We start from the raw sequence: 26,820 nt of genomic DNA on the forward strand, positions 1-26,820 counted from the left end.
GGTCGGGGGTTTGATCCCGGGCACTCACTTCTAACTTTTTGGAGTTATGTGCGTTTTAAGAAGTTTTAATGGTAAAGAAAAATATCGTGAGGAAACCTGCATACCTGAGAGTTCTCCATAATGTTCTCAAAGGTGTGTGAAGTCTACTAATCCGCACATGGCCAGCGTGGTAGACTATGGCCAAACCCTTCTCAATCTGTGAGGAGACCCGTGCTCTGCAGTGAGTTGGCAATGGGTTGAGTTGATCATGACGATGATGATCTGACTTTCGTAAACGCTTTTATAAGTTTTAGTCATAGAATAAATAAATACAAATACAAGTTACAACTCATACCTATGTAACGTTTTGTCGGTCTCAATAACAAACAACGCTCTACGAAACCGCTATCTCTTTTGATGTAGTTACAATATTTCCTGCCGCGATATGTATATTGTTTGTCGCAAGCATGTGGTGTACCAATACAAAATGATCTTTTACTCTATGCTCTATTCCTCATGCTATGCTCTGGCTCTGGCTTGTGTTCTTGTCTCTAGACCTTTTATGTGCTCTAGACTAGTATATAGTGATCTGTGGTTCTTGTCCATAGAAATTGCAATTTGCAGGGGGTTACCCCAGATTTATTAGGATTTTGTTTTGTTTTGCAACAATATGTGCATGTCGCACGAATGGTGATTAAAGTGCATAATAATATAAATGATTTTTGTATTATAAAATTGATGTTACAGTTTATTATGAAATAAACTTAAAAAAACTGAATTTACACGTGATAATACAAAATGTCAGATGCGCAAATAAACAGCAAGACAAGAATACACAAACTTCCGTTCGTTATAAAAAAAGAGTCATTAAAACTGGGCCCGAATTCGAAATATGGTATGTTTCGTTGTTTTCCCGGTGCTTCGGGAAGTTTGATAAAGGAGGATATAGTTTACAACGTGAAAGATGGTGACTTTTTCAAGGGGAAATACCCTAACCTGCTTATTATCAACAGATTGAATCTTGCGAAGAATAGTAGTCGAACGATCGCCTCTTACACCGGTCGTGATAGTTCCGTCGTTGAATTAACATCGGATGCAGTGGTTAAATTGATTGGACAAGATAGTTACGATCAAGTGTTTTCGTCCCTGTGCTGCGTTATAAACCTAGAGTTGAAAGTTAAAGGCATATTCTCTTTACTATGTCTCGGTGCACTTGAGCAAAAGGAATTTTCTACAGTCCATACACAGACGTACGAATCCTCATTCACAGATTTACTTAAAGAGAAACAGCGACAAAAAATTAAACATCACAGACGTAACAAATTCAGGTCATATGTAGTGCAGAAGCCACTACTAGATTCTGTTCCAAAAAGGATTATTATACATCCAGATGACCTAAAAAAAACTAAAGATATTAAAGTTGAAATTGAGGAATCCATCTTAGAAACTGTGCCTATTAGTGATCAAAGTGGCGTAGATATAAAACTTGAAATCAACGATAGAGAGACAAGTTACAATATAAGTGACAGTTGTGTAAAGCGAGAAACTGACCACCATTCATTTCCTGAGTTAAAAGACATAGTTGACGAAGATAGTAATATTTCAGACATAGGCAGTGTAGGTAATTTATCAATAGACAGTAATTTTAGTTTAACTGATATAGCAAGGAGGGCTAAATCATTAATTAATTATATAGATGATCATACAGAAAATAACGAACATGATTATCAAGGTGAAATGTCACCAATTGTTATGGTCGATGGATCAACAGTGATGGTAAGGGGAAATCCTGACTTGTTTCATATAGCAATGCCAAATATTTTGAAGGATTTATCACCAAAGGATCAGAAAAAGCTCTTGTTACACCAAGCTTATTTAGATTGGAAGTTCTGCCTACAACGTGATGAGGATGATAATTTGTAAGTACATTTGTCTTTACATAAAGTGTACAGTTTTTTTTTAACAGTTAGTATGGGGTGATCCAAAACTATAGAAGATATAGAGAAACATCAGAGAGTCTCAGAAACCTTTAGGTCTTTTTGGTATAGTAAATTTTTTCGTCAAGCGTGAGTTGTACGTAAAAGTCAATGAAATTGACTAATTTTTTTTGATGCAGATGGACTCAGTTTCATGTAAGATTCATTTCATTGTATTGACAGAAAAAAATCGGGATTTGGGACAGCAGAAGTTTTCAATAAATTCTAATACCAATACCATACTAATACCAATTCTTAATAAATAATTTGAGTTTGAGTTTGAATAATCGTCTAAGTCCCGCAAACTGCTCATGCGCGTGGCCGCCATTTTAGTGACGTCAGCACTAGACTGAAGTTTCGAGCTGAGTATATTTTTATTTCGGCTGGCGTCAAAATGACGTCATTTCGTTGTTAATGAGACATGGTTCCAGCGCAATAGCAATTTTCCGGAACTTATAAGTCGTAATAATCACGCACCGTGGGATGCCAGTATAATGTGTAATAATGTTTGCAGACCAATACATTTGGCCGTTCTTAACAACGACGTGGAATTGCTAAAAAGACAGTGTAGCATGTTGAAGACAAGGCAAGAGTCCGTCGACATCCAGGCTGGGAACTTGGTAAGTTGCTTTTATTTATCCATACTAATATTATAAACTAGATGATGCCCGCGACTTCGTCCGCGTGGATTTAGGTTTTTAAAAGTCCTGGGTTTTCCAAAGAGTTCCTTTTCAATTTTCCGGTATAAAAAGTAGCCTATGTCCTTCCCCGGGATGCAAGCTATCCCTGTACCAAATTTCGTCAAAATCGGTTGAACGGTTGAGGCGTGAAAAGCTAGTAGACAGACAGACACACTTTCGCATTTATAATATTAGTATGGATGAGAAAGTGTCTTTCCATCCACTAACTTTTCATGGTCCATCCATTTAACTGATTTTGACGAAATTTGGTATCTACGATAACTTGTAAGCTGGGGACATAGGTTAATTTTTTTTTCAGGAAAATTAGAGTTTTAATGGGATTTATAAAAACCTAAATTCACGAAGTCGCGGGCATCATCTAATAAATTATAAACTTGTTAGCTGATGCCCGCGACTTCCTTTGCGTGGATTTTTTTTTTAAATCACGAATGCTTTGATTTTCCGAGATAAAAAGTAGCCTATGTCACTCTCGAGGTCATGTCAAAAATCACACTGATCCGTTGTTCCGTTGCGGCGTGATTGAAGGACAAACCAATAAACCAACAAACAGATACATTTTCGGTATAGTAATAACTAATTTACATTCAACGCAAATGAAGTCATATAGGTGCCTGCTATAGTTACACAGATAAAATGTAATGCAATATTGCACCATCCGAAAGGGAATATCCCTGATACAAAGCATTCTTATATTGGCTCTCGAGTTTCACTGTTACACACATGACACGTTCTGTAGAAATTGACTAACATTATTTACAAAATTTGCGGAATAGCTATCAATAAAAACTTTTCGATTATTGAAGAAAATATTAGCTGTCTTGCTAATATCTCCCAGTTTCGCTCGAAATATATATATTGTATGTGTAGGTAGACTAACGCTTGACTGCAATCAGACTTGCTGGCAAGTGATGATGCAGCCTAAGATGCAGCCTAGAAAAGGCGCTTCTTCGTGGGTTTGTATGTTATAGATCATGTATGCACATGCAAAATCTCAAATATGTACCTCTATGTACGTAATAAAAGCTGCCATCATCACTTACCATCAGGTGACATAGCAGTCATGGGCTAACTTGTATCTGAACAATAATAAAAAATGTAAGCCATAGCTACCAGTGATGTAACGAATATTCGCATTCGCGGATATTCGCATATTTTTGCATACATATTCGCATTCCGCGAAATTACTGCGAATTTTTTGCGAACATATATATATATATATATATATATATATATAGATTATAGATATATATATATTGATGTAATAGTTGGTGAATAAAACAAAATACATTAATTTCTTATGTTTTTAATGTAATAAAAAGTAACTTAACCTCGTAATCATTTGCCTTGACTGCCGCCAAGGTCACCAAGCCATAGACAAATGGCGCCAAATTTAAACAAAAACTGAATATTCGCATTCGCGAATGTTGGCAGCAGATATTTGCATTCGCATGTCCAAATCCGCGAATGTCCAAAATAACATCACTAATAGTTACAATGTAAATAGTAGGTATAATACTAAGCCGCCTCTTTTTAAGGTGATTTGATAGACCCAGCCGCGAAAATTCAAATTTTAGTTCAAAGTTTTATGGAAAAACATGTAGATGCATAAATGGTATGCGCGCAAAAGTCATTACCATAAGCTTTTGACGTATGATTAGTCTACTATTTTCGAAAAACTAACTAAAATTTGAATTTTCGCGGCTGGGTCTATCAAATCATCTATTCACGACGACCTGCGACGCGCTGGCTCCTGAACGAGTCCTAAGTCCACTCAAAATCGGAGCCACTCTAAAGCTCATCTAGAATAAAATATCATGATCATCATGATCAACCCATCGCCGGCTCACTACAGAGCACGGGTCTCCTCTCATAGTGAGAAGGGTTTTGGTCATAGTCTACCACGCTGGCCATGTGCGGATTGGTACACTTCACACACCTTTGAAAACATTATGGAGAACTCTCAGGCATGCAGGTTTCCTCACGATGTTTTCCTTCACCGTTAAAGCAGGTAATATTTAATTACTTAAAACGCACATAACTCCGAAAAGTTAGAGGTTCGTGCCCGGGATCGAACCCCCGACCTCCGATTATAAGGCGGACGTCCTCTGGGCTATCACAGCTTTTATTAAAGAATATATTTAGAATAGAATATATTTTTATACTTATTCAAAAAAACTTACATGTGCTTTTGAATCGTCAAAATAATTTACCACTGGTTCGGCATTCCCTTCTTGTTTATGACATCTTTTATTTACTTTGTATCACTTATCAATGAATGAATATTATTTAATGTGTTGATAAACTAAAATAATATTTGACAATGATATCTGATTATTCAATATGTAAGTTTAGATAACGTCGTACGTAATTTATTGGCGAAATTTCTTGGCACTCATCTTTACCTCGAATTACAAGTGGGTAGTAATGCCGAATCTTATTTATGTAAAAGTAAAAAGTTTGTATGTTCGTTTCTATGCGTTAACGGCAACTCTAGATGATGACCGCGACTTCGTCCACGTGTATTTAGGTCTTTGAAAATCCCGTGGGAACTCTTTGATTTTCCGGGATCAAAAGTAGCCTATGTCCTTCCTCGGAATGGAAGCTATCTAAATTAAATTAATTAATTACTAAGCCAAATTTCATCAAAATTGGTTAAACGGATGGGCCGTGAAAAGCTAGCAGACAGACTAGACACACACACACACTTTCGCATTTATAATATTAGAATGGATCAAATAGTTACGTCATTCTTGTACTCGCCTGGTCGTCGATTACCTCGTGAAACACCTTAAGTATACCTTTAACAGGGATTTACCAGGGAAGCAGGAAAAAAGAAGCATGAGAATTCATGAGAAAACACTTTATGCCCGCTCGGAGGAAGGTCTTCCTATTTTTACGGTCAAGCCTATAACACACATCTCCCGTACACGCATTCACGTATCGTTTTTCGGATTAAGTATAAACTTAGTAGGCACTTACGTGAAGGGGCACCGCTAAGCAGCTCGTGAGTCGTTTTAAAAGGCCGGGTATGCCGGGCATTAGCTAATGGGTCGGTACTTAATGATTTTCTTGGATTTGAAAGGCTCCCTGACGGAATGTTAAGCGCGTTAAAGATTTTGTTCAACCTAATTAGCGCTAAAATGCGCCAAATGTGAAAAAATTCTAAGTGTGGGTAATTTATTTTTCAGACACCATTACAAATGTCGATATTACAAAACTTTCCGGAATGTACGGAGTTACTGTTAGCTATGGGCGCAGACGTTATGGTCAGAGACGATGAATCCAGGACCCCTCTACATCTGGCCTCGGAGATATGCGCCAAGCACGTCGATGCCATACTCACACATTGCAGGAACAATGCGAGGTAAGTAAGGCTAAGAACTCACGGAGCGGTAGCGGGCCCGCAGCTCCTGTAGAATGCAGATAGGATAGGTAGGTATGTAAAACTGGAGGTCACTGAAAGGTCACATTTGATTCATTAAATCACTATTGTTTCAGAGAAATTTTAAAAGAGAACGATGATCTATGGAAGCCTGAATTAGAGAATAAACCGAACAATAGGCTCGTCAGCTATTTACTCACGCAACTCATTGCGATGTGCGATAATCAGGGTATGTATTCTGGTGTTGGGCATTATTGTTACTTTTAAATCGTTTACATGTGGTGTTTTTTTTTCTGTGATTTGTCACATAGTGATTTTTAAATTTGCACACTTATAGTTATAATCGTTTGCTACATTAATTTATCTCGATGTTTTTCTCTTTCTAAAATGTAGCGAGCGAGTGTTCTCGCTCGCACACTCTTTAGCGGCTTAGCTCGCGTTAATAATGCGTGAGCGAATTAAAAAAAGAAAAACTGTATTAAATGTATTTAACGAAAATTCAGTAGGTAGGTACCATCGATTTTAATTTTGCAAATCTTTGTCCACTGAAGCGGAGCGGGAGTTTTATGCAATTCTATTAATTAATATCATTATAATAACTATCATGCGAAGGAAGCTCGCTTTCTTTGGACATTTACAAAGAGGAGCCTAATTCTCATTTCCAAGATTAGTTTTGGAAGGAAGAATTGAAGGCAAACAGGTCGCCAAAGACTCAAATGGTTGGACGATATAAGGGGGTGGACAGGGCTTAGTTACCCAAAGTTAAAAGAGGCGGCTTTAAATAGAGAAGCTTTTCGCATGATGACTCCAAACTTCCTTTCGAAGAAGGCACACGATGATGATGATTATTAATTAATATTTGCCCAGCTCCACTCCGCTCTTCTCTGCACCAGTGGACAGCTAGCCTAAATCGTGTGAAAAATGTGTGTCACAGGTTACACACCACTCATGCTGGCCAGTAAGGTGGGCAACGCGTCGGCGGTGGAGCTGATGGCGAGTGCGGCGCCCGGCACCGTCAACATGGCCATGCCCACCTGTGGGAACACCGCGCTCTTCCTCGCCACGGGCGCCGCTTGTACCGAGGCTGCCAGTGAGTAATTATTTAAAGTACGTTGCAGAAAATATTGTGCATCGAAGAAAGGGATAGCGGTTTCGTAGAGCGTTGTCTCTGTCGTTGAGACCGACAAAACGTCACATAGGTATGAGTGACAGAGAAAACGCTCTACAAAGCCTAATCTCGTTCTAAAGGTATATTACTTTCTGACGCGTACTGTTCAATATTTTTTGCCGGTTTCTGTATTTGTTTATAGCAAGATAGGCTTGCACTTCAATTCCATACCATCTATAATACAATTACTATATTACTTTACTATATCCACGTTAATATAAATACGGAAGTATGTATGTCTGTCTGTCTGTCTACTAGCTTTTTAAGACCGATTTTAATGATATTTGGCACTGTAACTTGCATCTATGAGCTGCGCATGTTGCAATTTGCGTAATTTACGATTCAGATATCCATGATCAAACTACAGGTATGACGCATAAGTAGGTTCCTGCGACTCCTGCGATAGGGTAGGGGTGTGATGACGTGACGCGAGAGCTCAGTGATTCGTCACCTTGTAATAACTGTCACCCTCCCGCACCGCTCCACTACCGCAGGAGCCTACTCAGTTATGTGCTATACATTACCTATATATAAAAGGAAAAGGTGACTGACTGACTGACTGACTGATCTATCAACGCACAGCTCAAACCACTGGACGGATCGGGCTGAAATTTTGCATGCAGATAGCTATTATGACGTAGGTATCCGCTAAGAAAGGATTTTTAAAAATTCAACCCCTAAGGGGGTGAAATAGGGGTTCCAAATTTGTGTAGTCCCCCCGGACGAAGTCGTGGGAATATGCTAGTTACCTATATAGATACAAAATTTCTATTCCAGATCGTGGCGACAAAACTAAAGTACCGGAAAACTTTAAAAGGACCATAGAGATTCTGATTCGACACGGCGCCGATCCCACCATAGAGAATAATTCTGGCAGCAACGTGAACGTTTTACTCGCGGAGTGCCATGACACCAAGTTGTCTTTCCTCATAGGGACCAGTATGATAGCGTACAATGGCTACGGAGTCAAGAAAAGATGCATCACTAAATGCGACGCCTTCATGCTAGTCAAAGATAAGCAAGGCGTTATCAGTGTAAAAGAAGTAAAAAAATCAAAACCCAATACAAACCTTAAAAAGAATACAAATAAAAGAGCAGATCATAAATCGATATCAAATTGTAAAAGTGATAAAGCGTGCACTAAAGTTGTTAATATTAAACCCGGCGAAAACGTTAACAAGAACACAAGTTCAAACGATACCGATAAACCTGTGATACTTAACAATTTACCGGTCATCACGAAACTCGTTTCGTTCGATAAAGAAAAACCGGTTTTAGTCAAAAGTATATCGTCCAAAACAAGCGCAGAAAATAATGGGCTCAAGACTCAAATAACCGGTACATCTAATACTGTCAAAATGAACGTCCCACCTCTAGTACCAATAGGTTGCAAAGGTAATGTGCCTAAATATTTGAAAATTTTGCCCAAACCCGAAACGGAAACTTCAAAAAGCAAAACTATTGGTAAATCTCTACTTAAACCTATGTTAGACTCTCCAAAAACTGTGTTGCCCCAAAAAAAGAAACCAATAATTCTGAGAAATGTCGCTATTAAAAGACCTAAAAAAGATAATGACGACTCAGGTGCGAGTAGCAGTAAAATACCCAAAATTTAAAGAATATGGTATGTTTTTTCTAAATAATTATGCCTATTATTTATGATTATGATTTTTTCTACAAACATTGGTTTGTAGAAAGGGCGACTAAGCCATCTTTTTATTCATAAAAAATTGCTTATTTGCTTTTTCTACAAACCAGTGACGACAGATTCCTAAATATTTAATTTATTAAAAGTACCTACACATTACTTTAACTGACATTACATACTTATTTACTAAAAACCAGTAGCTATCAAGTAATGTTTTTGTTTACAGATAATAAATATCATACTTATGCTACTAAATATAACTTTTTGGTTATTTTATAAATTGCTGTTATCTCAATAACGAAATAATGATTTTTTTTTAATCAAATTATATTACAAATGTGTATAATTTGTTCGTTTAGGTTTTATGTAAACTAGTCTCGAAACTCAATGTTGTTCGCATTCAAGCTAGTATCACCTTACAAAAAAAGCTCGAATAACTATTGGTTATGAAGAAATATTGATATTTTTTCCAATGAATGATCTATTTTTACTTTTAATATGAATAAAACCGTTGGTTTACAAAAAGACATAGATACATAATATATTAACTAATAACTTTACAATACTGAGACATGAAGTGAAGAATAACAGTATCAATACTACTTATCATGGTTTAAAAAATGTTTTAAAAGAACCATGAAATAGAAAATGTACCTGTAGGTACAGTAGGCGTCAGTTTAAAAGAACTCTGATCTTGGACCTGCGCAGTGGGCGATTTATCGGCACATCTATTAGCATGCGCCGTACGTGTCGCATTTCTAGGTAGCGTTTAGCGAATTATTTATTTATCTAATATAATGGGAACAGGCCAATGGGTATCCACAAGCAAAACTAATTTCAGAGGGTCCGGCCAATGTCAAATTAAAATTAGTTTGTATGATAACTTTGCTAAGAATTGTTGTTAGCGATACAATAGGTATACGTTTCGTGAATTATTTAAAAATATATAATATCAGGAAGCTCGTACATTTCAAATTATGGCGTTTAACAGCTCAGTATAGCCGGTTCCACAGATGATATACTACCTCTGTGGTCGGTTCGCTTATGCGCCTCCTGTCGGGATAAATTGGCAGTGTAGATCCCCATTACACAAAACTCATAAGTTCTATTTGGTTTCACAAAAGTCAAGACAAAAGTCCGAGTAAAGAAGCTCGAGCTTCTTTTTAGACGCGATGCATGAGAGAGATAGAGATAATTGCGCGTGCTGATAGATGTGCGATCGGTTTACTGTACCCGGCAGGAAATATAATCACCTCTTGATTTTTAGAAAGAGATAACCGTTTCATAGAGCGTTGTCTCTGTCGTTGAGACCGACAAAACCTTACAAGTATGAGTGGCAGAGACGAAATCTCTTTCTATCCGATATTGTAATTTTTCCTGCCTAAAAACTATTATAGCCTAAATCTACCTCAAAAACTAAACATAATATTAGTATTTTTTTAAGTTTCGACAAACTTAACTACTTTATCTGTATATATAAAATTCAAAGTCCTGACTGACTGACTGACTGACTTATATATCAACGCACAGCCTAAACCGCTGGTCCTAGAGACATAAAATTTGGAGAGTGTGTTCTTTGTAACAAGTAGGTATCCACTAAGAAAAGATTTTTCGAAATCGGGGTTTGAAATTTATGTAGTCCACGCGGACGAAGTCGCGAGGATAAGCTAGTTGCATAATAAAGGAAGGCAATAAGTATTATGACGTTTACTTAATAATAACGGAACGAATTTTAAAAAAACCTTCATTGAATAATGAATATGCGAGACTATGAAAACCTGTACTAGGAAATAAATAATAAATAAACAAAATAAATAAAATAAACAAAACTACATATATTTTATACTAATTCGGTAGTACACAACTCTATATATACTAAATTGGCTGGTCTCTTAGAAGCCTTTAATCCTTTTTAATTTAAGTGTTTTTTGAATAAAAAAAAAGAACATTACTTTTATATTTGTCAATTCAGTTTAGTTTAAGGAGCATTTACATATTCGCATGAGGGGTGAGACGATACGCGAGACATCTGTGAGTTTAATGGCGAGATTTTACATCTCACCAACGTATGATAGAATTCGACCGTCGAATCACAAGAATGGCACCGATTCCTTTGTCTTACTCTAAACTAAATTTAGAGTATCTGCATCCTTTTCTTTTTAACAATGCTAAAAAAGGAACGGAACATGACTTTCACATTTAAAGACTCTAAATTGTAGTGCACAATACAAATTTAAATTTGTAGGTTCGCCTGTGCGTGCTAAAATCACGGGTTTTGCCATCTAAAAATTATATTTAGAAATGTCAAACTGCTTCTGTCCTTTTCATATTACAATATAAGAGGGTGCGAATACTCTAAAATTAGGTTGTGCTTAGAATCGGTGCCAGTGTGGCTAATTCCCTTATACACAATCTCTAAACTAAACTAAAATGGCGCGTCTAAATCTATAGCTATCCCATTCATAATGTTGCTTGCGGAAAAGGATAGCACTAGATTTAGACCTGTTCATTTAGTTTAGTTTAGAGATTGTGTACAAGAAAATCGGCCCTATTGTCAGAGTAAAATGAACCTAAAGGTCTTTAATTTAAACTCAAAAATGTAGTACTATCGTAACGTTTCGAGCGCTGGCTGTAGATGACGAACTTGAGCTTTAAAACAAGTCTCTTAAGATCCATTTTACTTTAACGCTAAGGTGGTTCGCTCCAATTCTATCAACATTCATGAGATGTAAAATCAAACTCAGGCTACTGTTCACACAGTCGCTTCTGGTCTGGTCTGGTCTGGCACTCGCACATTCACCGCACAGTCGCGATACTATGCGCGAGTGATTCACTGTCAATTACTTAATCACGGTGGTGGCCAGTCTAACGCGAGGGCGAATCTGTAAATGCATGGTTAGAGATTTGTGCATAATCGAATAGGTACCATGATAAATCATAGGTCATCATAGGTCGCAGGTAGATTTGTCATCTTATGGTATCTATGTGACTACCAAATATTATATGGAATTGTACAAACTAAACACAAATGGATTAGACTTTACACTGTAAATTATAATGAATAATGATATACTGTTCAAAGATGTTGTTTTATAACACATGATATATAACAACGTGAACGTATATATCATGTTATATTGTGATATAATCAGGATTCATCTTTACCGAATCTAATTGCGTCGTGGTTGAAACGTAGTTTCATAACTGGCGTTATTTATTTAGAATAAAATGTTTTTTTATTATTATTTCATTTACTTAGTAGTTACATGTACCTATATTAATTATTATTTAGGAAAATATTTTTTTACGTCTAATAAGCTACAACAACAGTATAAATTATACATGTTTAGTTGAAAATATTATGAAAAAGTTATATTGTATAATATTATATGCTAGATGATTATGGATGTTTATTTTTTAAACTAGTTTAGTCTTAACAATATTTTTTAGTTAGGGTCTAAATAGATGGATGCTAAATTGCAGTTAGGATGTAGTTGACACAACTGCATCGCAATTGCCGACTGACTGGCGCAGGTGGCGTGTAGTAGTACGCGACAACGTCCCTCGTCTGCTTAGGCCGTTAAATACAGCCCTGTCCATACATAGTCCAATTCTAAAATATTAGGTATGTTATTTGTTCAACAACATTCACTTCTAGCTATACTTCAGCAGCTAATTTTAGTTACATTTTGTTTTTGTTTATTCAATTATATTTCAACAAAGTTTACCTAACCACGCCGACGACGCATGTGATTTACCCGAATCTAGTATAACTTATATTTTTTAGATAATTTAAAAGTCTAGGCGATAATTTTAATTACAGTAATTATTTGTTTTCTTTATATAGGTAACAACTTCGTACTGCTTGCCATTTCTTAGTGAGGCCAATAGTTAAAATTAGTCACGATATCGAAATACGCTAAGGATATGTTTTTCTTTAACTTTTTGAGTATAATTTGAGCTTTTATAACTTTTGTCTAAAGAAAAAATATTCATAAGTTTATCTGTTAACCACGTAAATTTAAAGAACGTTTTCAAAGCAGGTTCATAGTCAAGATTGATAAATAACGCCGAAGTATTTTTTACTCAAAATGTAATTGGTAGTTACAATATAACATTTTTACGTTCATTAGTAGTTTGGTAGTAGTTTTTACACTACACACTATTTTATAATAGTTTTTTGGTTGTAATATGTAATGGTTAATTAGGTTTTTTTAATGTATTTTCTCACTGAAGTTCATCTAAAGACTATTCTTGTGTTCAAATATGCATATTAATTAAAATAATGTGTACCTATACTTACAAAGTAAATAAATCATAAAATTAAACTTTAATACACTTGTTTTATTTCGTAGTGGTTATAAAGTGTGGTTCTAACATAACTTCAAAACATTTCCTTGCCTAGTTTGTCTAGACTGGAGATATTGCAGTAAAAATAAAACAAATTAATATTTGTAATATAACTTACACCTTTATTCATTTATTTACATAACGCACTTTACACAATAAAATTATAATAAACGTGCGTTAAAAATTAAGTCCCGAATTTGAGCAAATTATAGGTAGATGATGTGGCAACAATAACAGAATTGGTACATAACATGAATAGGTAAAAATTACTAAATAACCAAAAAAATCCTCACATTATGTAAAATAAATATGATTTGTTACAAAATGTATTAAAAATTACTGTATATAAAACTATTTGATGTTGCCACAAGCATTTTCCTAATGAAGGAATGACATAACTTTTATTTTACATTTCAGTACAAAAACATTCACAAATTAACATTTAAACATCAATTTCAAATAAATCAAACTGAAGATTGTGAACAATTTCTTCGCAAGTAGGTTATACAAATCCAGTACATAGTATTAAATTTATAGACCCTGAGTAATAAAAATTTACACTGTAAAGGTACTTGAATCACGTCACGTCATATTATGTTTGCAAGAAATGTATAAATGCCTTGTTTTAGTAGTTTGTAAATTTTTAATAAATGAGGTCTGTGCAATATAAATAACTTATCAAATTGATTAATTGAAAACAACGTGACAAAATATATACTTACTTAAATTTTTTTTATCTAGCAACTTTGTGACTTTTTGTCAACCTGTCGCTGTTGTGTTGTGATCGCAATCATCTCTGATTGGTTTATGCTTGCTTACTATTGTTACGCTACAATGTATTGTTGCAACAAGAATACCATCAATTCAGCCAATCACAAAGATTACGATTGTAATAATGATTGGATGCAGTTTTCCCGCAATTAAACAAACACATATCAGTGTTTCAGTATCAGTAGGTATATTGTCTAAGATATAATAATATTTGTCTTGATCGTTATGATTATCACGTCAAATTATTTTACATACATGCACAACAGTCAAAAACTAAACATTTAGTCATGTCAAAAAACAGGTACATAAATAATATAATAATATATATGATAACATAATATGTATAAGTTGAAAATATATCAATCATCATTGGGATTTACTTAACTTAAAAAAATTCCATAAGAATAATTTATGCAGCAGGATTATTTTAATAACAGACTAAATTATTGCTCATTTTGTGATATTAGGAATGAAAATGACGATTATGATATCCGAATTATTGTTAATTAGTTTATGTGATGTAATATAAGACAAGTAACAAGAAAATAAAATGTATATAATTCACGGTATAATATTATGACTAAAATTAAACTAATACCATTCCTTGATAGATTTAAGGCTAAGAAAAAAAGTAAATGGTAAAAAAATACACCTAGGCCTAAGGACGGATACAGACTAGTCTATCAGTAAAAATAATGTACATTTAGGTATTTAGTGATAAGATAAATTAAGATAAGATTTTTAAAAGTAATTAAATATTGTTAGTTAATTTACTATTAAAAAAAGTCAAAATAATATTTATTTACAAAATAATATCAAAATATTGGAAACTATAATATAAACCTAATTTTTTATTATTGTTTGAAGTAAACAGTTTGATAGATTTTCCGTTAATTTATGAAATAGACGGTCGACTTAGACCATTTTTATTAAATTTTCTTACTTATCTTAATTTACCACCTATATACCCAATAAACTTTGCGATTCTTTCAATTTTATAACATTTATGACTTTAAAGCCTATCTTTCATCGTCCATGCCGCAAAATTTATTTTGTCTAATTTTTACATTTGCCTTAACATTGCAAAGTTTTTATTTAATGGCAACCCGAAGCCCGACCGAAGATTTCAAAATATTTACAGTTAAAAAAACAGTCATTCAAACCATATTCCCGAATGTTATTAAAACTAAATTTGTTCGAATCTTAAATTTGAAATTATCACATTCGTTGAAAGAAAACTTAAAATAAAAAACGAACTATTTAATAGTACCCTATAACGTTAAAGAGGTGGTACCTAAACGAGTAAAAATGCTAAAAAATAAACTAAAATACCATTTTTACCGTAAAATAAAGTTGTCAAATATAATTTTTTCAAAATCAAAAGTACCTAAATAAAAATATATAGAATTCGAGTCGCAAAACTTAACAAAAATACAAAAATCTAAATATAGGGGGAGTTTAATTTGAATTTATAAAATTTTAAGGCTATTGTTTTTAATCTATGAAGGTTATGACAATAACTGTTTTTTGGCTCAAATTTTTTTTAAATTTATATGTCAAAGTTTGTAAAATAGGATTTTTTTTCTTTTTTTCTAATTTTGCATAGATTTCTCTCCCTATTTATGTAGATTCTTGGTTTGGCACAAATTTATAAAACAGTGTTGCCAGAACATTCACATTCACAATTTGGTAGAAAGTGGCAGAAAAAATCGAGCCAAAAAACAGTTACAAACATGTTTACGAATATAGTAAGAATAATAAAAGCGCAATTTACATGTTATCTTCTATTGTTTAACTCGTAACCATTTTCTTTGCTGGGTATTTTTGGAGGCGGAGGTTTGGCCACCGCATGGCCTTCCAGCCTTAACGTACTTTGACGGTGTGACGACCTGGAGGAGAAGCATAGGTGATAAATAATAGACGCATAAACAAAGGGTAAATCCAAGTTGCATTGTCTCGAATGGCAGGGTGGATTATACTGCTTGGCAGGATGGATTGATTACCCTGCATGGGCAGGATAAGTGAGCCTAAGTGGGGCAGAATGAGTTACATACACACACACACACACAAAATTAATACCATGCATTTTGATTTTCTTTTTATGTAAATAACTATTAAATAGGTAAATAAGTAATAATGATTACATTATAATAATTATAAATTATTATCAATCAATTTTTTTTCCCATTAGAAAACAATTTGTTAATTAATTGAAGTTAAATTTATTTTTAAATAAGCTAGAATATTAGTTATTTGTTATGCAAGGCTGCAAAGTTGTTATTTTTTCGCGAGAGTTTGTATTGAATTCCGAGCCAGCGAAGGATTGCGAGTGGTTCAAAAATAGAATCCTGAGCGTAGCGAGGAATTCAAAGGCTCGAGCGCAAATAAATTTGCAGCCGTGCGAAACACACAACTTTTCATCTCACTACAGTTTTTTTTAACTTTTCCCATGCAAATGCATGGTGATTGGTCCAGCAGTGGAAGCTTGCGCAGGCTGATGGATGGCTAGCTTACCGGATAAGGCAGGTGACTGCGAGGAGGATGAGCAGGATCCCCAAAGCGGAGAGTCCCCAGCCGAGCACCGCGCGTGCGATGGGCGGGACCTTGGTGGCCAGCCGGAGCATCGAAGACACCGACTCCGGCAGCTCGTCTATGCCCTGCAAAAGAATTACAGAAATGTTACTCGTAATTCGTATAGTGTCACTCGTATTAAAATCTCCATAACATTACATTGAAATACGTACCTAATCTTATGACCACCACTAATTTAAGGGTTCCGTACCAGTGCTGAGCATTAAAGCCGACATGCCTCAAGCAGAAGATGCTTGAGTTTAATGCTCAAAATATGGAGGAAGCGCCGGGATAACCAACTGTTATCTAATATGATGTGTGGCAGAATTTAAGAAATATACGTTTTTCGTCCTTTCTTCTTTCTTTCTCTACCCGAAGGACAGGAGTCGATTCCCAGCTATTACTAAGCGTCCGCTGTCCGTCCGTCTGTCACTATCAGAGGGCTGTAGTCGGTATTTCATGAATCGTAATAGAAGGCGCTCATTCCCATTAGTTCAACCATTGAACTAGTGAGAATTTTAGAGAGTTGAGATTTTCATTGTGTATTTCTAGTGCCGCTATAACAACAAATAATAAAATGGCCGCCATGTAAATGTAAAAATAATAAAAAGTACATAACATGTACGAGTTCGACTCTCACTATACCGAATTTTAATATTATTTATTACCTCTTCAAACCAAAGTATGGGGAAGACGATGTCGGGAAAGTTGGCGACCTGCTTGATGTCCACGACCTGCGACACGGCCAGGTTGATCTGCACGCGCGCGCGCGCCTGCATCGCCGTGCCCATCTCCTGAGGACATTCACAACTCTTTTATCACATACTCTCATCTTCCGATCACAGCAGAGTTTCTTGCTAGTTCTTCTCGGTAGGAATGGCATTCCGAACCAGTAGTATAATGCGTACAAAATTAGATCTCACGCGCTATTTTAACTTTGTGTCAACTATCATGTTAAAAGTACGATTTTAGTCCTTATTTTAAAAGTGAACCGTACTTTTAACATGACATTTGACCCATAGAGTTAAAATGGCGCATGAGTTCTCATTTTGTACGGACCATAAATTATTTGGACGATTCAAAAGCACTTGTAAAAATTTATTAGAATAAAAGTACCTATATTCTATTCTACGTATTATATTCTACAGAATCTCGTCTTTTGACGTTGAAATAACGACTCTCGTCACGAGGAAATAGAGTGCAATTCAGCTCGCACCGCGCTGCGGTCTAAAGTTTAATAACTACACAGAAACTCTTATCTCTCTCTATCATTAAGGGTAACTTGAGAGAGAAAATTTTGAATAAAGTTTACAAAGCTGCGCCTGTTGGCCTGTACCCGTAGTACAAGATTTTACGTCTCACCAAACCAAACCAAATTCGAGAGTCGAAATACTTCCGCGTTACAGTAAAATGGACCTAAACAGCCTTGAATTGAAGTCAAATATTCAATGCTACTGATTTTAATTTCGCAATGTTTCCGCTTGGAGCGCTGGCTGTAGAAGTGTAGACAAACTTGGGCTTTAAAACAAGGCTTTTAAGATCCAGTTTACTGTAACGCGGAAGTATTTCGACTCTCGAATTTGGTTTGGTTTAGTGAGACGTAAAATCTTGTACTACGGGTATTGTTAGTATTTGAACAGGGTAAGATAAAATTATTGTATCGTAACATCACTTACGGGCTGAATGTCAATGTAGAGGCGATGTTTGTCCGGTACGGGGGGTGAAATGCCTTCCACAGCTTCGCGGAATCTCTCGTCAGCCAAGTAGAAGTGCGGGAACGATAGCATTATGGGTGAATCTGTGGAAAATATTACATTATTTTAAAATCATATGCCTCCTAAGCAAGTGAAATTCCCAACCTAGGTAAATTGAAATTGCCGTATGATATCCAGGTTCATTAGTTCAATGGGTTGTGAAGCTGAAATGACATGGTTATGTTATGTGCCCATTAGCCAAATGTCGTCGAAAGACGCTGTCATGAGTATCCGTTTGCAGTCTGCTCTATCCAACAGATACACGAGCGTTTACGAAGTCTCTCCATGATAACTTAAATGTTCTCCGTAAACTCACCATATTGACACAGGGATACGTTGAACAGCCCGTTGGGGGCGCACGGGGGTCCGGCGGGGCAGAAGCACTTGTTATGCTCGTCGTCCGCGAACACGTCCTCTGGTGGCGTGAATCTGAAGCCTTGCACGCCCGCGCCCGATTCTACGTCTTTGAGGTATCTGAAATAGAGTAAATACATTTTTACAACTGTACATTTTTTTTTAATTTTTGAACGTTTATGTTAGAGACTAGAGAATCTAAATGACAAAAACTAGGTTACGTTTCTGTTGGGTGTGTAGGGTACCTACGACACCTCAGAGCCTTTTCAAAAGAATGTTGACCAGCTAGATATGACTATAATATTCCACCTTTCCTTTGTAACTAAATATGCCCCTTAGATAAAAATAGAATGAAATTACTTATTTAAAATTAATATGACTTTGTAGTGGCGTATGAAGTAGCTTATTTGAAAAGATGTTTTTTTAGTCTTCCTTGATTTATGATGGACCGCGTGGTATATGTAGCGGAAAGATGGAATCCAAATAATATTATGTACCTACCTACTTCAAGGTTTGTATAACATACAATATGAGCCGTGCGACTTTAGTCTCTGAGCGTATCACAAACAAACACGCAGATTGTTGGATAAAGCCTTTCGTAATAATAAACAATCCAGAACACCCATTGTCTTGTTTCGCTTCTTGTTACGCGGTGATTATACACATTAGTCAATGTAATATTTATGTACCTACAGATGTTATTGTATGTAGATACAAATTAATATTAACTAGATAGCCTGCCACATTTAATGGTAAATATACTTATTTAATATTTTTTATTTTTTTTATTTACACAATCCTTATATATTATTTAATTAAAACTGAGATTACTTACCTCAATAAAAAACAGTCAAGTGCGAGTCGGACTCGAACAAGAAGGGTTCCGTACCATCATACAAGATAATAATACAGAGTGTAACCAGAACGCTGGCAAAAACGAAGACAGGTGATAGTACTGTATGATGATTATGATGAAAAGACGCGAAATAATAAATAAAAATCCTATAATTTAGTAAAATTTTACGATAAACGATATATTGCAAATAAACCGTCTGACTGACGTCAGAGGTCAACGAACGTTACGTAAGTAGGTCACTCGGAGTCAATGCCGCGTTGTAGGCGGGACATTGACCCGAGTTTTGCACGCTATACATTGCGGGTTTGAAAAAATATACTAAATCACTTAAACTACAAAATGAGGCAGATGGTTAGTGGTATTGGATTGTGTTTAGGTAGTATATAACAATAACGCTAAGTATTAACGTTCTGGTTAGTGGTTATTCACTATATAACACTGTGGGGTACCGTATGGGGTTTAGGACTCCGGACACTAAGTATGCACTTTTAAATTTTTTAATTTGCATGACGGGCATTTAGAAATTTAGCTTATTTGTTGTTAAAGCGGCAACAGAAATTACCTTCACACTCTGAAAATTTCAACTACGTTTGTAATTTTACGTTAGTATCGACCTACGATTGATTTCAGATGCCCCTCGATTCGACGGAGATTAGCTATCTAGAGTTAAAGGAAGCAGAAACTTACCGGAGGGGTAAAAGTCTGCACAGATCCTTGTCATAAACGGCAAGGGTGTCATTCCTGGTGATATGGGGAGGGAAGATGGAGCCGTCAGAGCCGGCGATGCTGTTACACTCGTCCGTGCTCCAGTGGGGCAGGCGTTCGCGATGGTTGTAGCGTTGGAAGATGCCGTACTTCGTGATGTCAGAGGCGCCGCTGAACATGGTTACTACGTCTGGTGAAGTGCCGTTTTTCTGGAATAATAAAATAAATCCTATAAGCACTGCCAAATTGCCATTGAATGGAGAATAACAACGGTGAAATATTATGGGCATTGAACATGTATTTAAGCTTCGGATTGACGTAGTTGATCATCTAGAAATGGGTGTCTGTAGTCTATACTAGATGATTTTAACCATTGTCGTCCACAGTTATCTTCCTTCTTCAAAAGCCGACCATCACAGGCGCGCTAATATTGGTTAGGGGCTAATTAATTCACAGGATGATATGATGCAAAACATCTCGACAAACCCTGCGTAATATATTCAAATCTCGGGAGCAACTGGAATAGATAGAGAATTCCACAAATCTCGCCTGGATCAACTCGGGAATTTATGATTTCTTCTAGCCCTTTCGCAAAGCGATTTTAGCCTCCCGGCATAATAACTACCGCGTAGAAGCCGAGGCGGTAACGACGTTCACCGTTATCTGGGTACCTACTTTAAAAGCTGATGATCACAGACGCGCTACTATAATATCTACTGGTTAGTGACTAATTGATTCACAAGACGATGCAAAACATCTCGACAAATCCTGTGTAATAATATATTCAGGTCTCAGTACACACTGGAATACAGTAGAGAACTCTACAAGTCTCGGCTGGGTCAATTCAGGAATTTATAATTTCTTCTAGCCCTTCCCCAAAGCGATTTAGCCTTCCGGTAAAATACCTATCGCGAAGAAGCCGAGGTTTAACCGTTTAAGCGATAAAATGGCCATTCCCCTTTCAGACTTTAAGACTTCAAAGTTATTGGTAGTCACGGTTGAGATCGCAAACAAGGGGGCTAACTTGAACAAAATCAAACTTACCCCATAAAAGAGTCCAAACTCTTCATACGGGAGCTTCTGTTCCTTCGGCACCACGTCTTTGGCCAGTTTTAGCAGTGGATCCTCGTATCCCCAGAGCAGTTGCCCAACTGACACTTCCACGAAGGGCTTGATCTTGAGGATGTCCATGATGGAAGCCATGGCGAGCCGGAGGAATCGTGCGGCGTGCTTTGATTGAGATGTTGCACTCTGTGAACAAAAATACACCATATTGGGTATAAGCAACGTCTGGGTATGAGTTACTGTCTTCTCAGTTTAGAAGGTTCTAACTTCTATGTCAAAAAAGCGGGTTTTCAGAGAAGGTACTCTTTAAATCTATACTAAAATTATAAAGAGGTAAAGTTTGTAAGTTTGTTTGTAGAGGGTAATCTCTAGAACTACTGAACCGATTTTAAAAATTCTTTCACCAGTAGAAAGCTACATTATTCTTCGGCAACATAGGCTATATTGTATTTTCGAAAAATTAGGGATCTATACGAAAATTGTTATAAGCTTCCCGTGCGAAGCCAGGGCGGGTAGCTAGTTTCTCATAAAGCTTTAAAGCATAGGTATTATCTTTTCTTTTTTACAATTCTTCGCACGCATGACTGGTGCGAAAACGTGCATTTCTCAGTAAAAATCTGAAATATGTCTTTGAGGAAATATTGTACGTTAGTATCTACCTACATAATAATTCAATGAAATGTATGAGGCACATGAGTAGATATTCCATGAGGTTTAGCTGAGAGTTCATAGTAGATACCTACTACTGATTACAAAACTTTGTTTTGGCCTCACGATTTAGTCAATAATAGCACTGATATAGTGGACTAATGGTTTTTATTATTGATGTTGATAGTGAAGTTTTATACAATGTAAATATTATGATATTAATTTTATTCAGTAGCCAAGTTTTCGATGTCAGATAACTTCCGCGGTAGGTACTTCCTGAGTGACAAGGTGACTTCGCAGGACAAGTACTTATACCGAAAATGGTTAAAATGGATTTAATTACAGTAAAATAATGTAAGGTTTTTGCTTAAGTTTCCGTGAATCGAATACTAAAGGTGAACCTGGGTAATTGACATCGCATTTAGGTACTTAATAGATTTTTCTTGACCTAGGACCAACACTAAGAGTAGACTATTTATTAATAAACTTTGAAGTACCTACCAATGGATTCAATATAAAATTTTTGAAAAGAGTTGGCGTCCCACAAGGTAGGTACTAACTAGAATGGCGACCTCGTACCGGATAGCGCAGGTCTTCCAACGGAAGACCCGCCCACTAGGTGGACAGTCGACATCAAACGAGTCACAGGGACCCGCTGGATTTAGGTGGCGAAAGACGGCGCGTGGAAGTCCCTACAAAAGAGCAATCTATACCTATGTTCATCAGTGGTCGTCTATCGGTTGATACTACAGAGAATTCAACTCAAGAATACGAATATATAATATACAAGGTTTTGCATGAAAAAAATCCTAAAATGTTGGCGGGGAACAGGGGAGAACACTTTATTGTGATTGGTGGATTAAAAAGTCACGTAATCAAGACAACATGCGGAATGAGGGTACCGAACGGGCGTGGGCCGACTTTTATGCTAAGCAACTGCCTAAGCTTAGCGATCGCGGGTGTCCGGCTATTAGGCTTTTATAATACGTGATGGTCTGCGATTGATACCTAATGATGAAACCACCAAGTTTCTGCATGTTCTTCTCGGTAGGAAGGGCATTTTGTCTTCGAACGGATCAGTGGTAGATTAACAGTTGACTTGAGATACCGCACGATAAAAGCACGTCTTGTAAATGTTTATTTGAATAAAAAATGTTTTTATTCTACTCTATTCTATACCGATACCATAAACGCATTAATTAAAAGTCGAATAATAACGAGATGGTTTTCATCAGTAAAAAATTATAAGCACGAAGAAAAAACTAAACAGGTACCTAATTAAGCTGTTTTTGCCCATGGTCTGACGTATTTAAGCTGTTAGGATAGGATTGCACAGTCTTTGAATAAATAGGTAGGTACCTACTTACCTGTCTATTCTATTTTGATTTTTGTTATCAAATACTTTAATCTCTTAGGGCCACCGCATGCATGTAAAAGACGAAGTGAAATGGAATGGAATCGAGCCATTTTGATAACAACAACTCTGCTTAATGAAACAATTATTATTATTAACACCATAAATACGAGAACTTAAAGTCCCCACCGCGCCCTGAGTTCGTGTTTGTTTGTGCCAATCTCAGAAATGACTGTACGGATTTTCATACGGTTTTTACCAATAGCAAGAGTGATTATCTAAGAAGGTAAAAGGTAAAATTCATAAACATTTTGCGAAAAAAAACTACTTACCCGTATACTTAATAGTGAAAGTAATTAAAATAATTAGTGAATTAAGTCAGAAAAAAATCGTCCCATCCATCAGCTTCCGTGGCGTACGCTGCATAAATAGCTAGTTCAAATCCAAAATCTCTTTCTAAAGGTCGATGTACCTACATTATTTTGTGCCGGGTACTGTACGCGTCTACGTGATTTGAAAAAGCATGTAATTAATGCATTACGTTTTACAAAAAACTACAAAACTATGGACATACTACGCAATTGCGGTAGAATGACAGCTACAATGTCACGATCACTTCTGATTGGTTGACGCTCGCTCACTATTGGCTAAAATACATTGTTGCAACAAGATTCACACAAATTCAGCCAATCACAATGATTGAGATTGTAATAATGATTGATGCAGGTTTTACGAAATCGCCCTACAGATGAACACCTTTACTTTACAGTTCTTTTAATAACAACGACTGGGTAGGAGCTGCGTTGGACATTCTGCCGTCGCGCGTTCTCTTTCTTTCAACCTTTATCTGAAGCCGCAAGTAAATGTTGGTTTTGTAACAAGAGGCTTGAAAAAGGCTAGCTATTAGGCATTGAGAAAGATCGGCGCATTACATAATATGCAATCGTACGCCCGTTCTGAGAATTAACACACTTAATGGCACCGTTCAAGGGAATTTGGTCCTTAAAGCCTACAACATATCAATCATTTTGTCTTAAATTATTATTACTCTTAGCAATGTTATAAGAAAAGTAAACAGAGTTTGTAAACCTTTCGCGTTATATTTGTACATCGTGTGTACAAATAAAATTGATGCGTCGACTAGAGGTTGCAAATTAAAGTTTATGTTACATAGGTAAATCATACTATTGTTTGGATTTGTTTTGTTTAATAATTTAGTACCTGATCAAATCTTGCTGGCAATCAAACTAAATAGGTACCTACACAACGCAATTTAAGTTTCCCAAACACTCCTGTTTACCTAATTTAACAGAGAATATTACCTATTTAGCTTTTTGGCGTTGTGCGTTTAAAGCCTAAACGGTCTCAACGGTTTACTAGTACCTAGACATATTTCTGCCTTAATAAATTCATAATTAAATGATGCCTCTCGCCATGCAGGTAGGGAAGTCCTCGTCAGGGTAACAACAATACCAAGAGTTCTCAAAAAGCTAACCAAAATAGTCTCTTTCAATATTTTTTTTCAAAATAAGAATCTAAGCTAGTGTTTTTTTTCTTTAAAATCGACTTCCAATCTCCAATGCTTAGAACCTAAGATATAGGAAGCCCTGCTTAGTTTTACTTGCCGCCTCACTGATAGCTGATAGTTCTCAAAATATCTATCTCCCTAATCCCAAGCTATGGTCCCCACCCACACCAACTTATGTATAGTACTAGGTACCTACCACTTCACTGAGACGGTTCGTGAAGTGTGGTGCGCGTTGCAGGTGACAGCGGTGTTGAAAGCCTTAATTGTTACGTCATTGCCATTCTTTTTTTCGTGAGGAAATCAACCATGGATACCACCAGCCACGGGGAGCACAGTGGGTTCTGTGTTAGTGGTTATGTCGGACTCCTACCGACTAAAAGCCTCACGAAGTTCCATCCCACCGCTGAGCGCTGACCACGGTGCAAACCCTACTGACAATTCCTCGTTACTCCGCCAGCAGGTGTCCGCTGAAACAGATCCAGTACTGGGACATTACGCGCCCCCAAACACCGTTAGCCCGCAACCCGCGCCCTATCTGACGATCCGCCTCGTGAAATATAACGAAACCATGATATACCTACTGTCAGCTTAAAACATCAGACAAGTTAGATGCAGTTAGAAAAATACAAAATTGTCAATATTTTTCCTATAAAATAGCCACCTCGGATTATCTAACCATACATAACTCAACCCAAGTTGGTACATAACCCAAGGTTGAAAAATGTGAAATTTTACCTTATTACTACTGCATTGCGTGCGTTATTAGCTTGAACAAGTAAAGTTCATTGCACTAGGTTCAAATAGGTCCTCGATCACGTATAACATCTGCATGGGTATGTTGAAGAAACTTAATATGGGGTGACCATCATTAAATTCTTCATTATCAAGTATTATAATGAAAGTTTGAAGTTTAACAGTCCTTTAGGGTCCTTACCTGAAGGGTGCCAATGGGACCCTATAACTAAGCCTCAGCTGTCCGTCTGTCTGTGAGCGGGCTGTACCTATCTTATGAACGGTAATAGGTAGAGAAAATTGACTTATATATTTCTTCGTATGGACAGGGTTATTGAACAAACAAAATGGCACCAACTCATTGGTGCTATAGCACCAATGCAACCTCAGTGACGTCTGGATTTCATACGGGTCGTTCATTAGTATCAGAGGTGGCGCTGATTTATTTGGTTTCTAAACCGTGAAAAATTTTGTTCGCTTGGGCATATCTTGTCATTTATATATCAATAATAGAGAGTCGAAATTTTCACAGTATGTATTTCTATTTCCGCTAAAACAACAAATAATACAAAACTAAGATATCGTATTTCAAAATGGCCGCCATACAAATTAAAAGTGCATGGTTTTATTTTTTACACCTACGATGATTTACTTTAACCGATTCCCAAAAATGAGGTGGTTCTCAGTTCGGCCCGTTTTTTTTTTGGCACCGGCCCCAAAAAATATTATTATAGAACTATATTAACTCTTGTGTACATAATAATATATTCGTTAATAAATTAAATTATTTTTAATTTTTAGTGTACCTACAAACACGGTTAGGTATTATTGATACGGTTTTTTTTTGTAATTTTTTAAAGTTTTAGCATGGTGTCCCTATAGTAAGTAACAGGCTAACAGCTCGCTGCATATGACTGAATAAGCAGTATGAATTAACAATCAAGTTGGAACGTGGATCTTATAACAAAATCCTCTTGAGTGCTTTTACAGTGGGACTTGTGAATCGTGAAACGGCATTGATGTTTCGCACGTATGGTGAAGATTCTCAATAGACTTCCTAAAAGTTCATCAAATTCATACAGAAAGTTCATTAAGAAACTTTTACCTAGATGAGAACTAGTTTCTCTTAGTAAGAAAAGCGTTTTGGACTCACCGTTAGCTTCGCGTGATAAAAATAACACTTAATGCTTAGTTAAAAATTTCAAATAGGTATAATTAAAAAATGTTAAGTGTTCAGCGGATTAAAATTATCTAAGAAAGACAGAAAAAACGTTTTCT

General features: G+C 36.2%; 2 protein-coding genes across 4 annotated transcripts in view; one reads left to right on the forward strand and one right to left on the reverse strand.

Annotated features, from left to right (window-relative positions):
• Positions 1–591: 591 nt before the first annotated feature.
• LOC117984896 (uncharacterized) lies at positions 592–13,188 on the forward strand. The gene is made up of 6 exons (XM_034971558.2): positions 592–1,898; positions 2,470–2,575; positions 5,845–6,020; positions 6,155–6,267; positions 6,973–7,128; positions 7,984–13,188. Exons 1-6 carry the CDS (start codon positions 778–780, stop codon positions 8,820–8,822), a joined length of 2,511 nt encoding a protein of 836 aa, XP_034827449.1. The 5' UTR covers positions 592–777; the 3' UTR covers positions 8,823–13,188.
• Positions 13,189–13,303: 115 nt separating this feature from the next.
• The window catches only part of emp (epithelial membrane protein), a 90,971-nt gene continuing 77,454 nt past the window's right edge, over positions 13,304–26,820 (reverse strand). For all 3 annotated transcript variants that reach the window (XM_034971564.2, XM_069500712.1, XM_034971565.2), the window contains 7 exons: positions 21,260–21,466; positions 20,198–20,424; positions 18,617–18,774; positions 18,223–18,344; positions 17,215–17,340; positions 16,490–16,632; positions 13,304–15,864 (listed from right to left, as the gene is read on the reverse strand). In XM_034971564.2, coding sequence (XP_034827455.1) covers positions 15,753–15,864; positions 16,490–16,632; positions 17,215–17,340; positions 18,223–18,344; positions 18,617–18,774; positions 20,198–20,424; positions 21,260–21,466 — 1,095 coding nt within the window. In that variant the 3' untranslated portion in view covers positions 13,304–15,752. The remainder of the gene's footprint in view (positions 15,865–16,489; positions 16,633–17,214; positions 17,341–18,222; positions 18,345–18,616; positions 18,775–20,197; positions 20,425–21,259; positions 21,467–26,820) is intronic.

This window comes from Maniola hyperantus, chromosome 9 (assembly GCF_902806685.2).
Source record: "Maniola hyperantus chromosome 9, iAphHyp1.2, whole genome shotgun sequence".
Classification (NCBI taxonomy): Eukaryota; Metazoa; Arthropoda; class Insecta; order Lepidoptera; family Nymphalidae; genus Maniola; species Maniola hyperantus.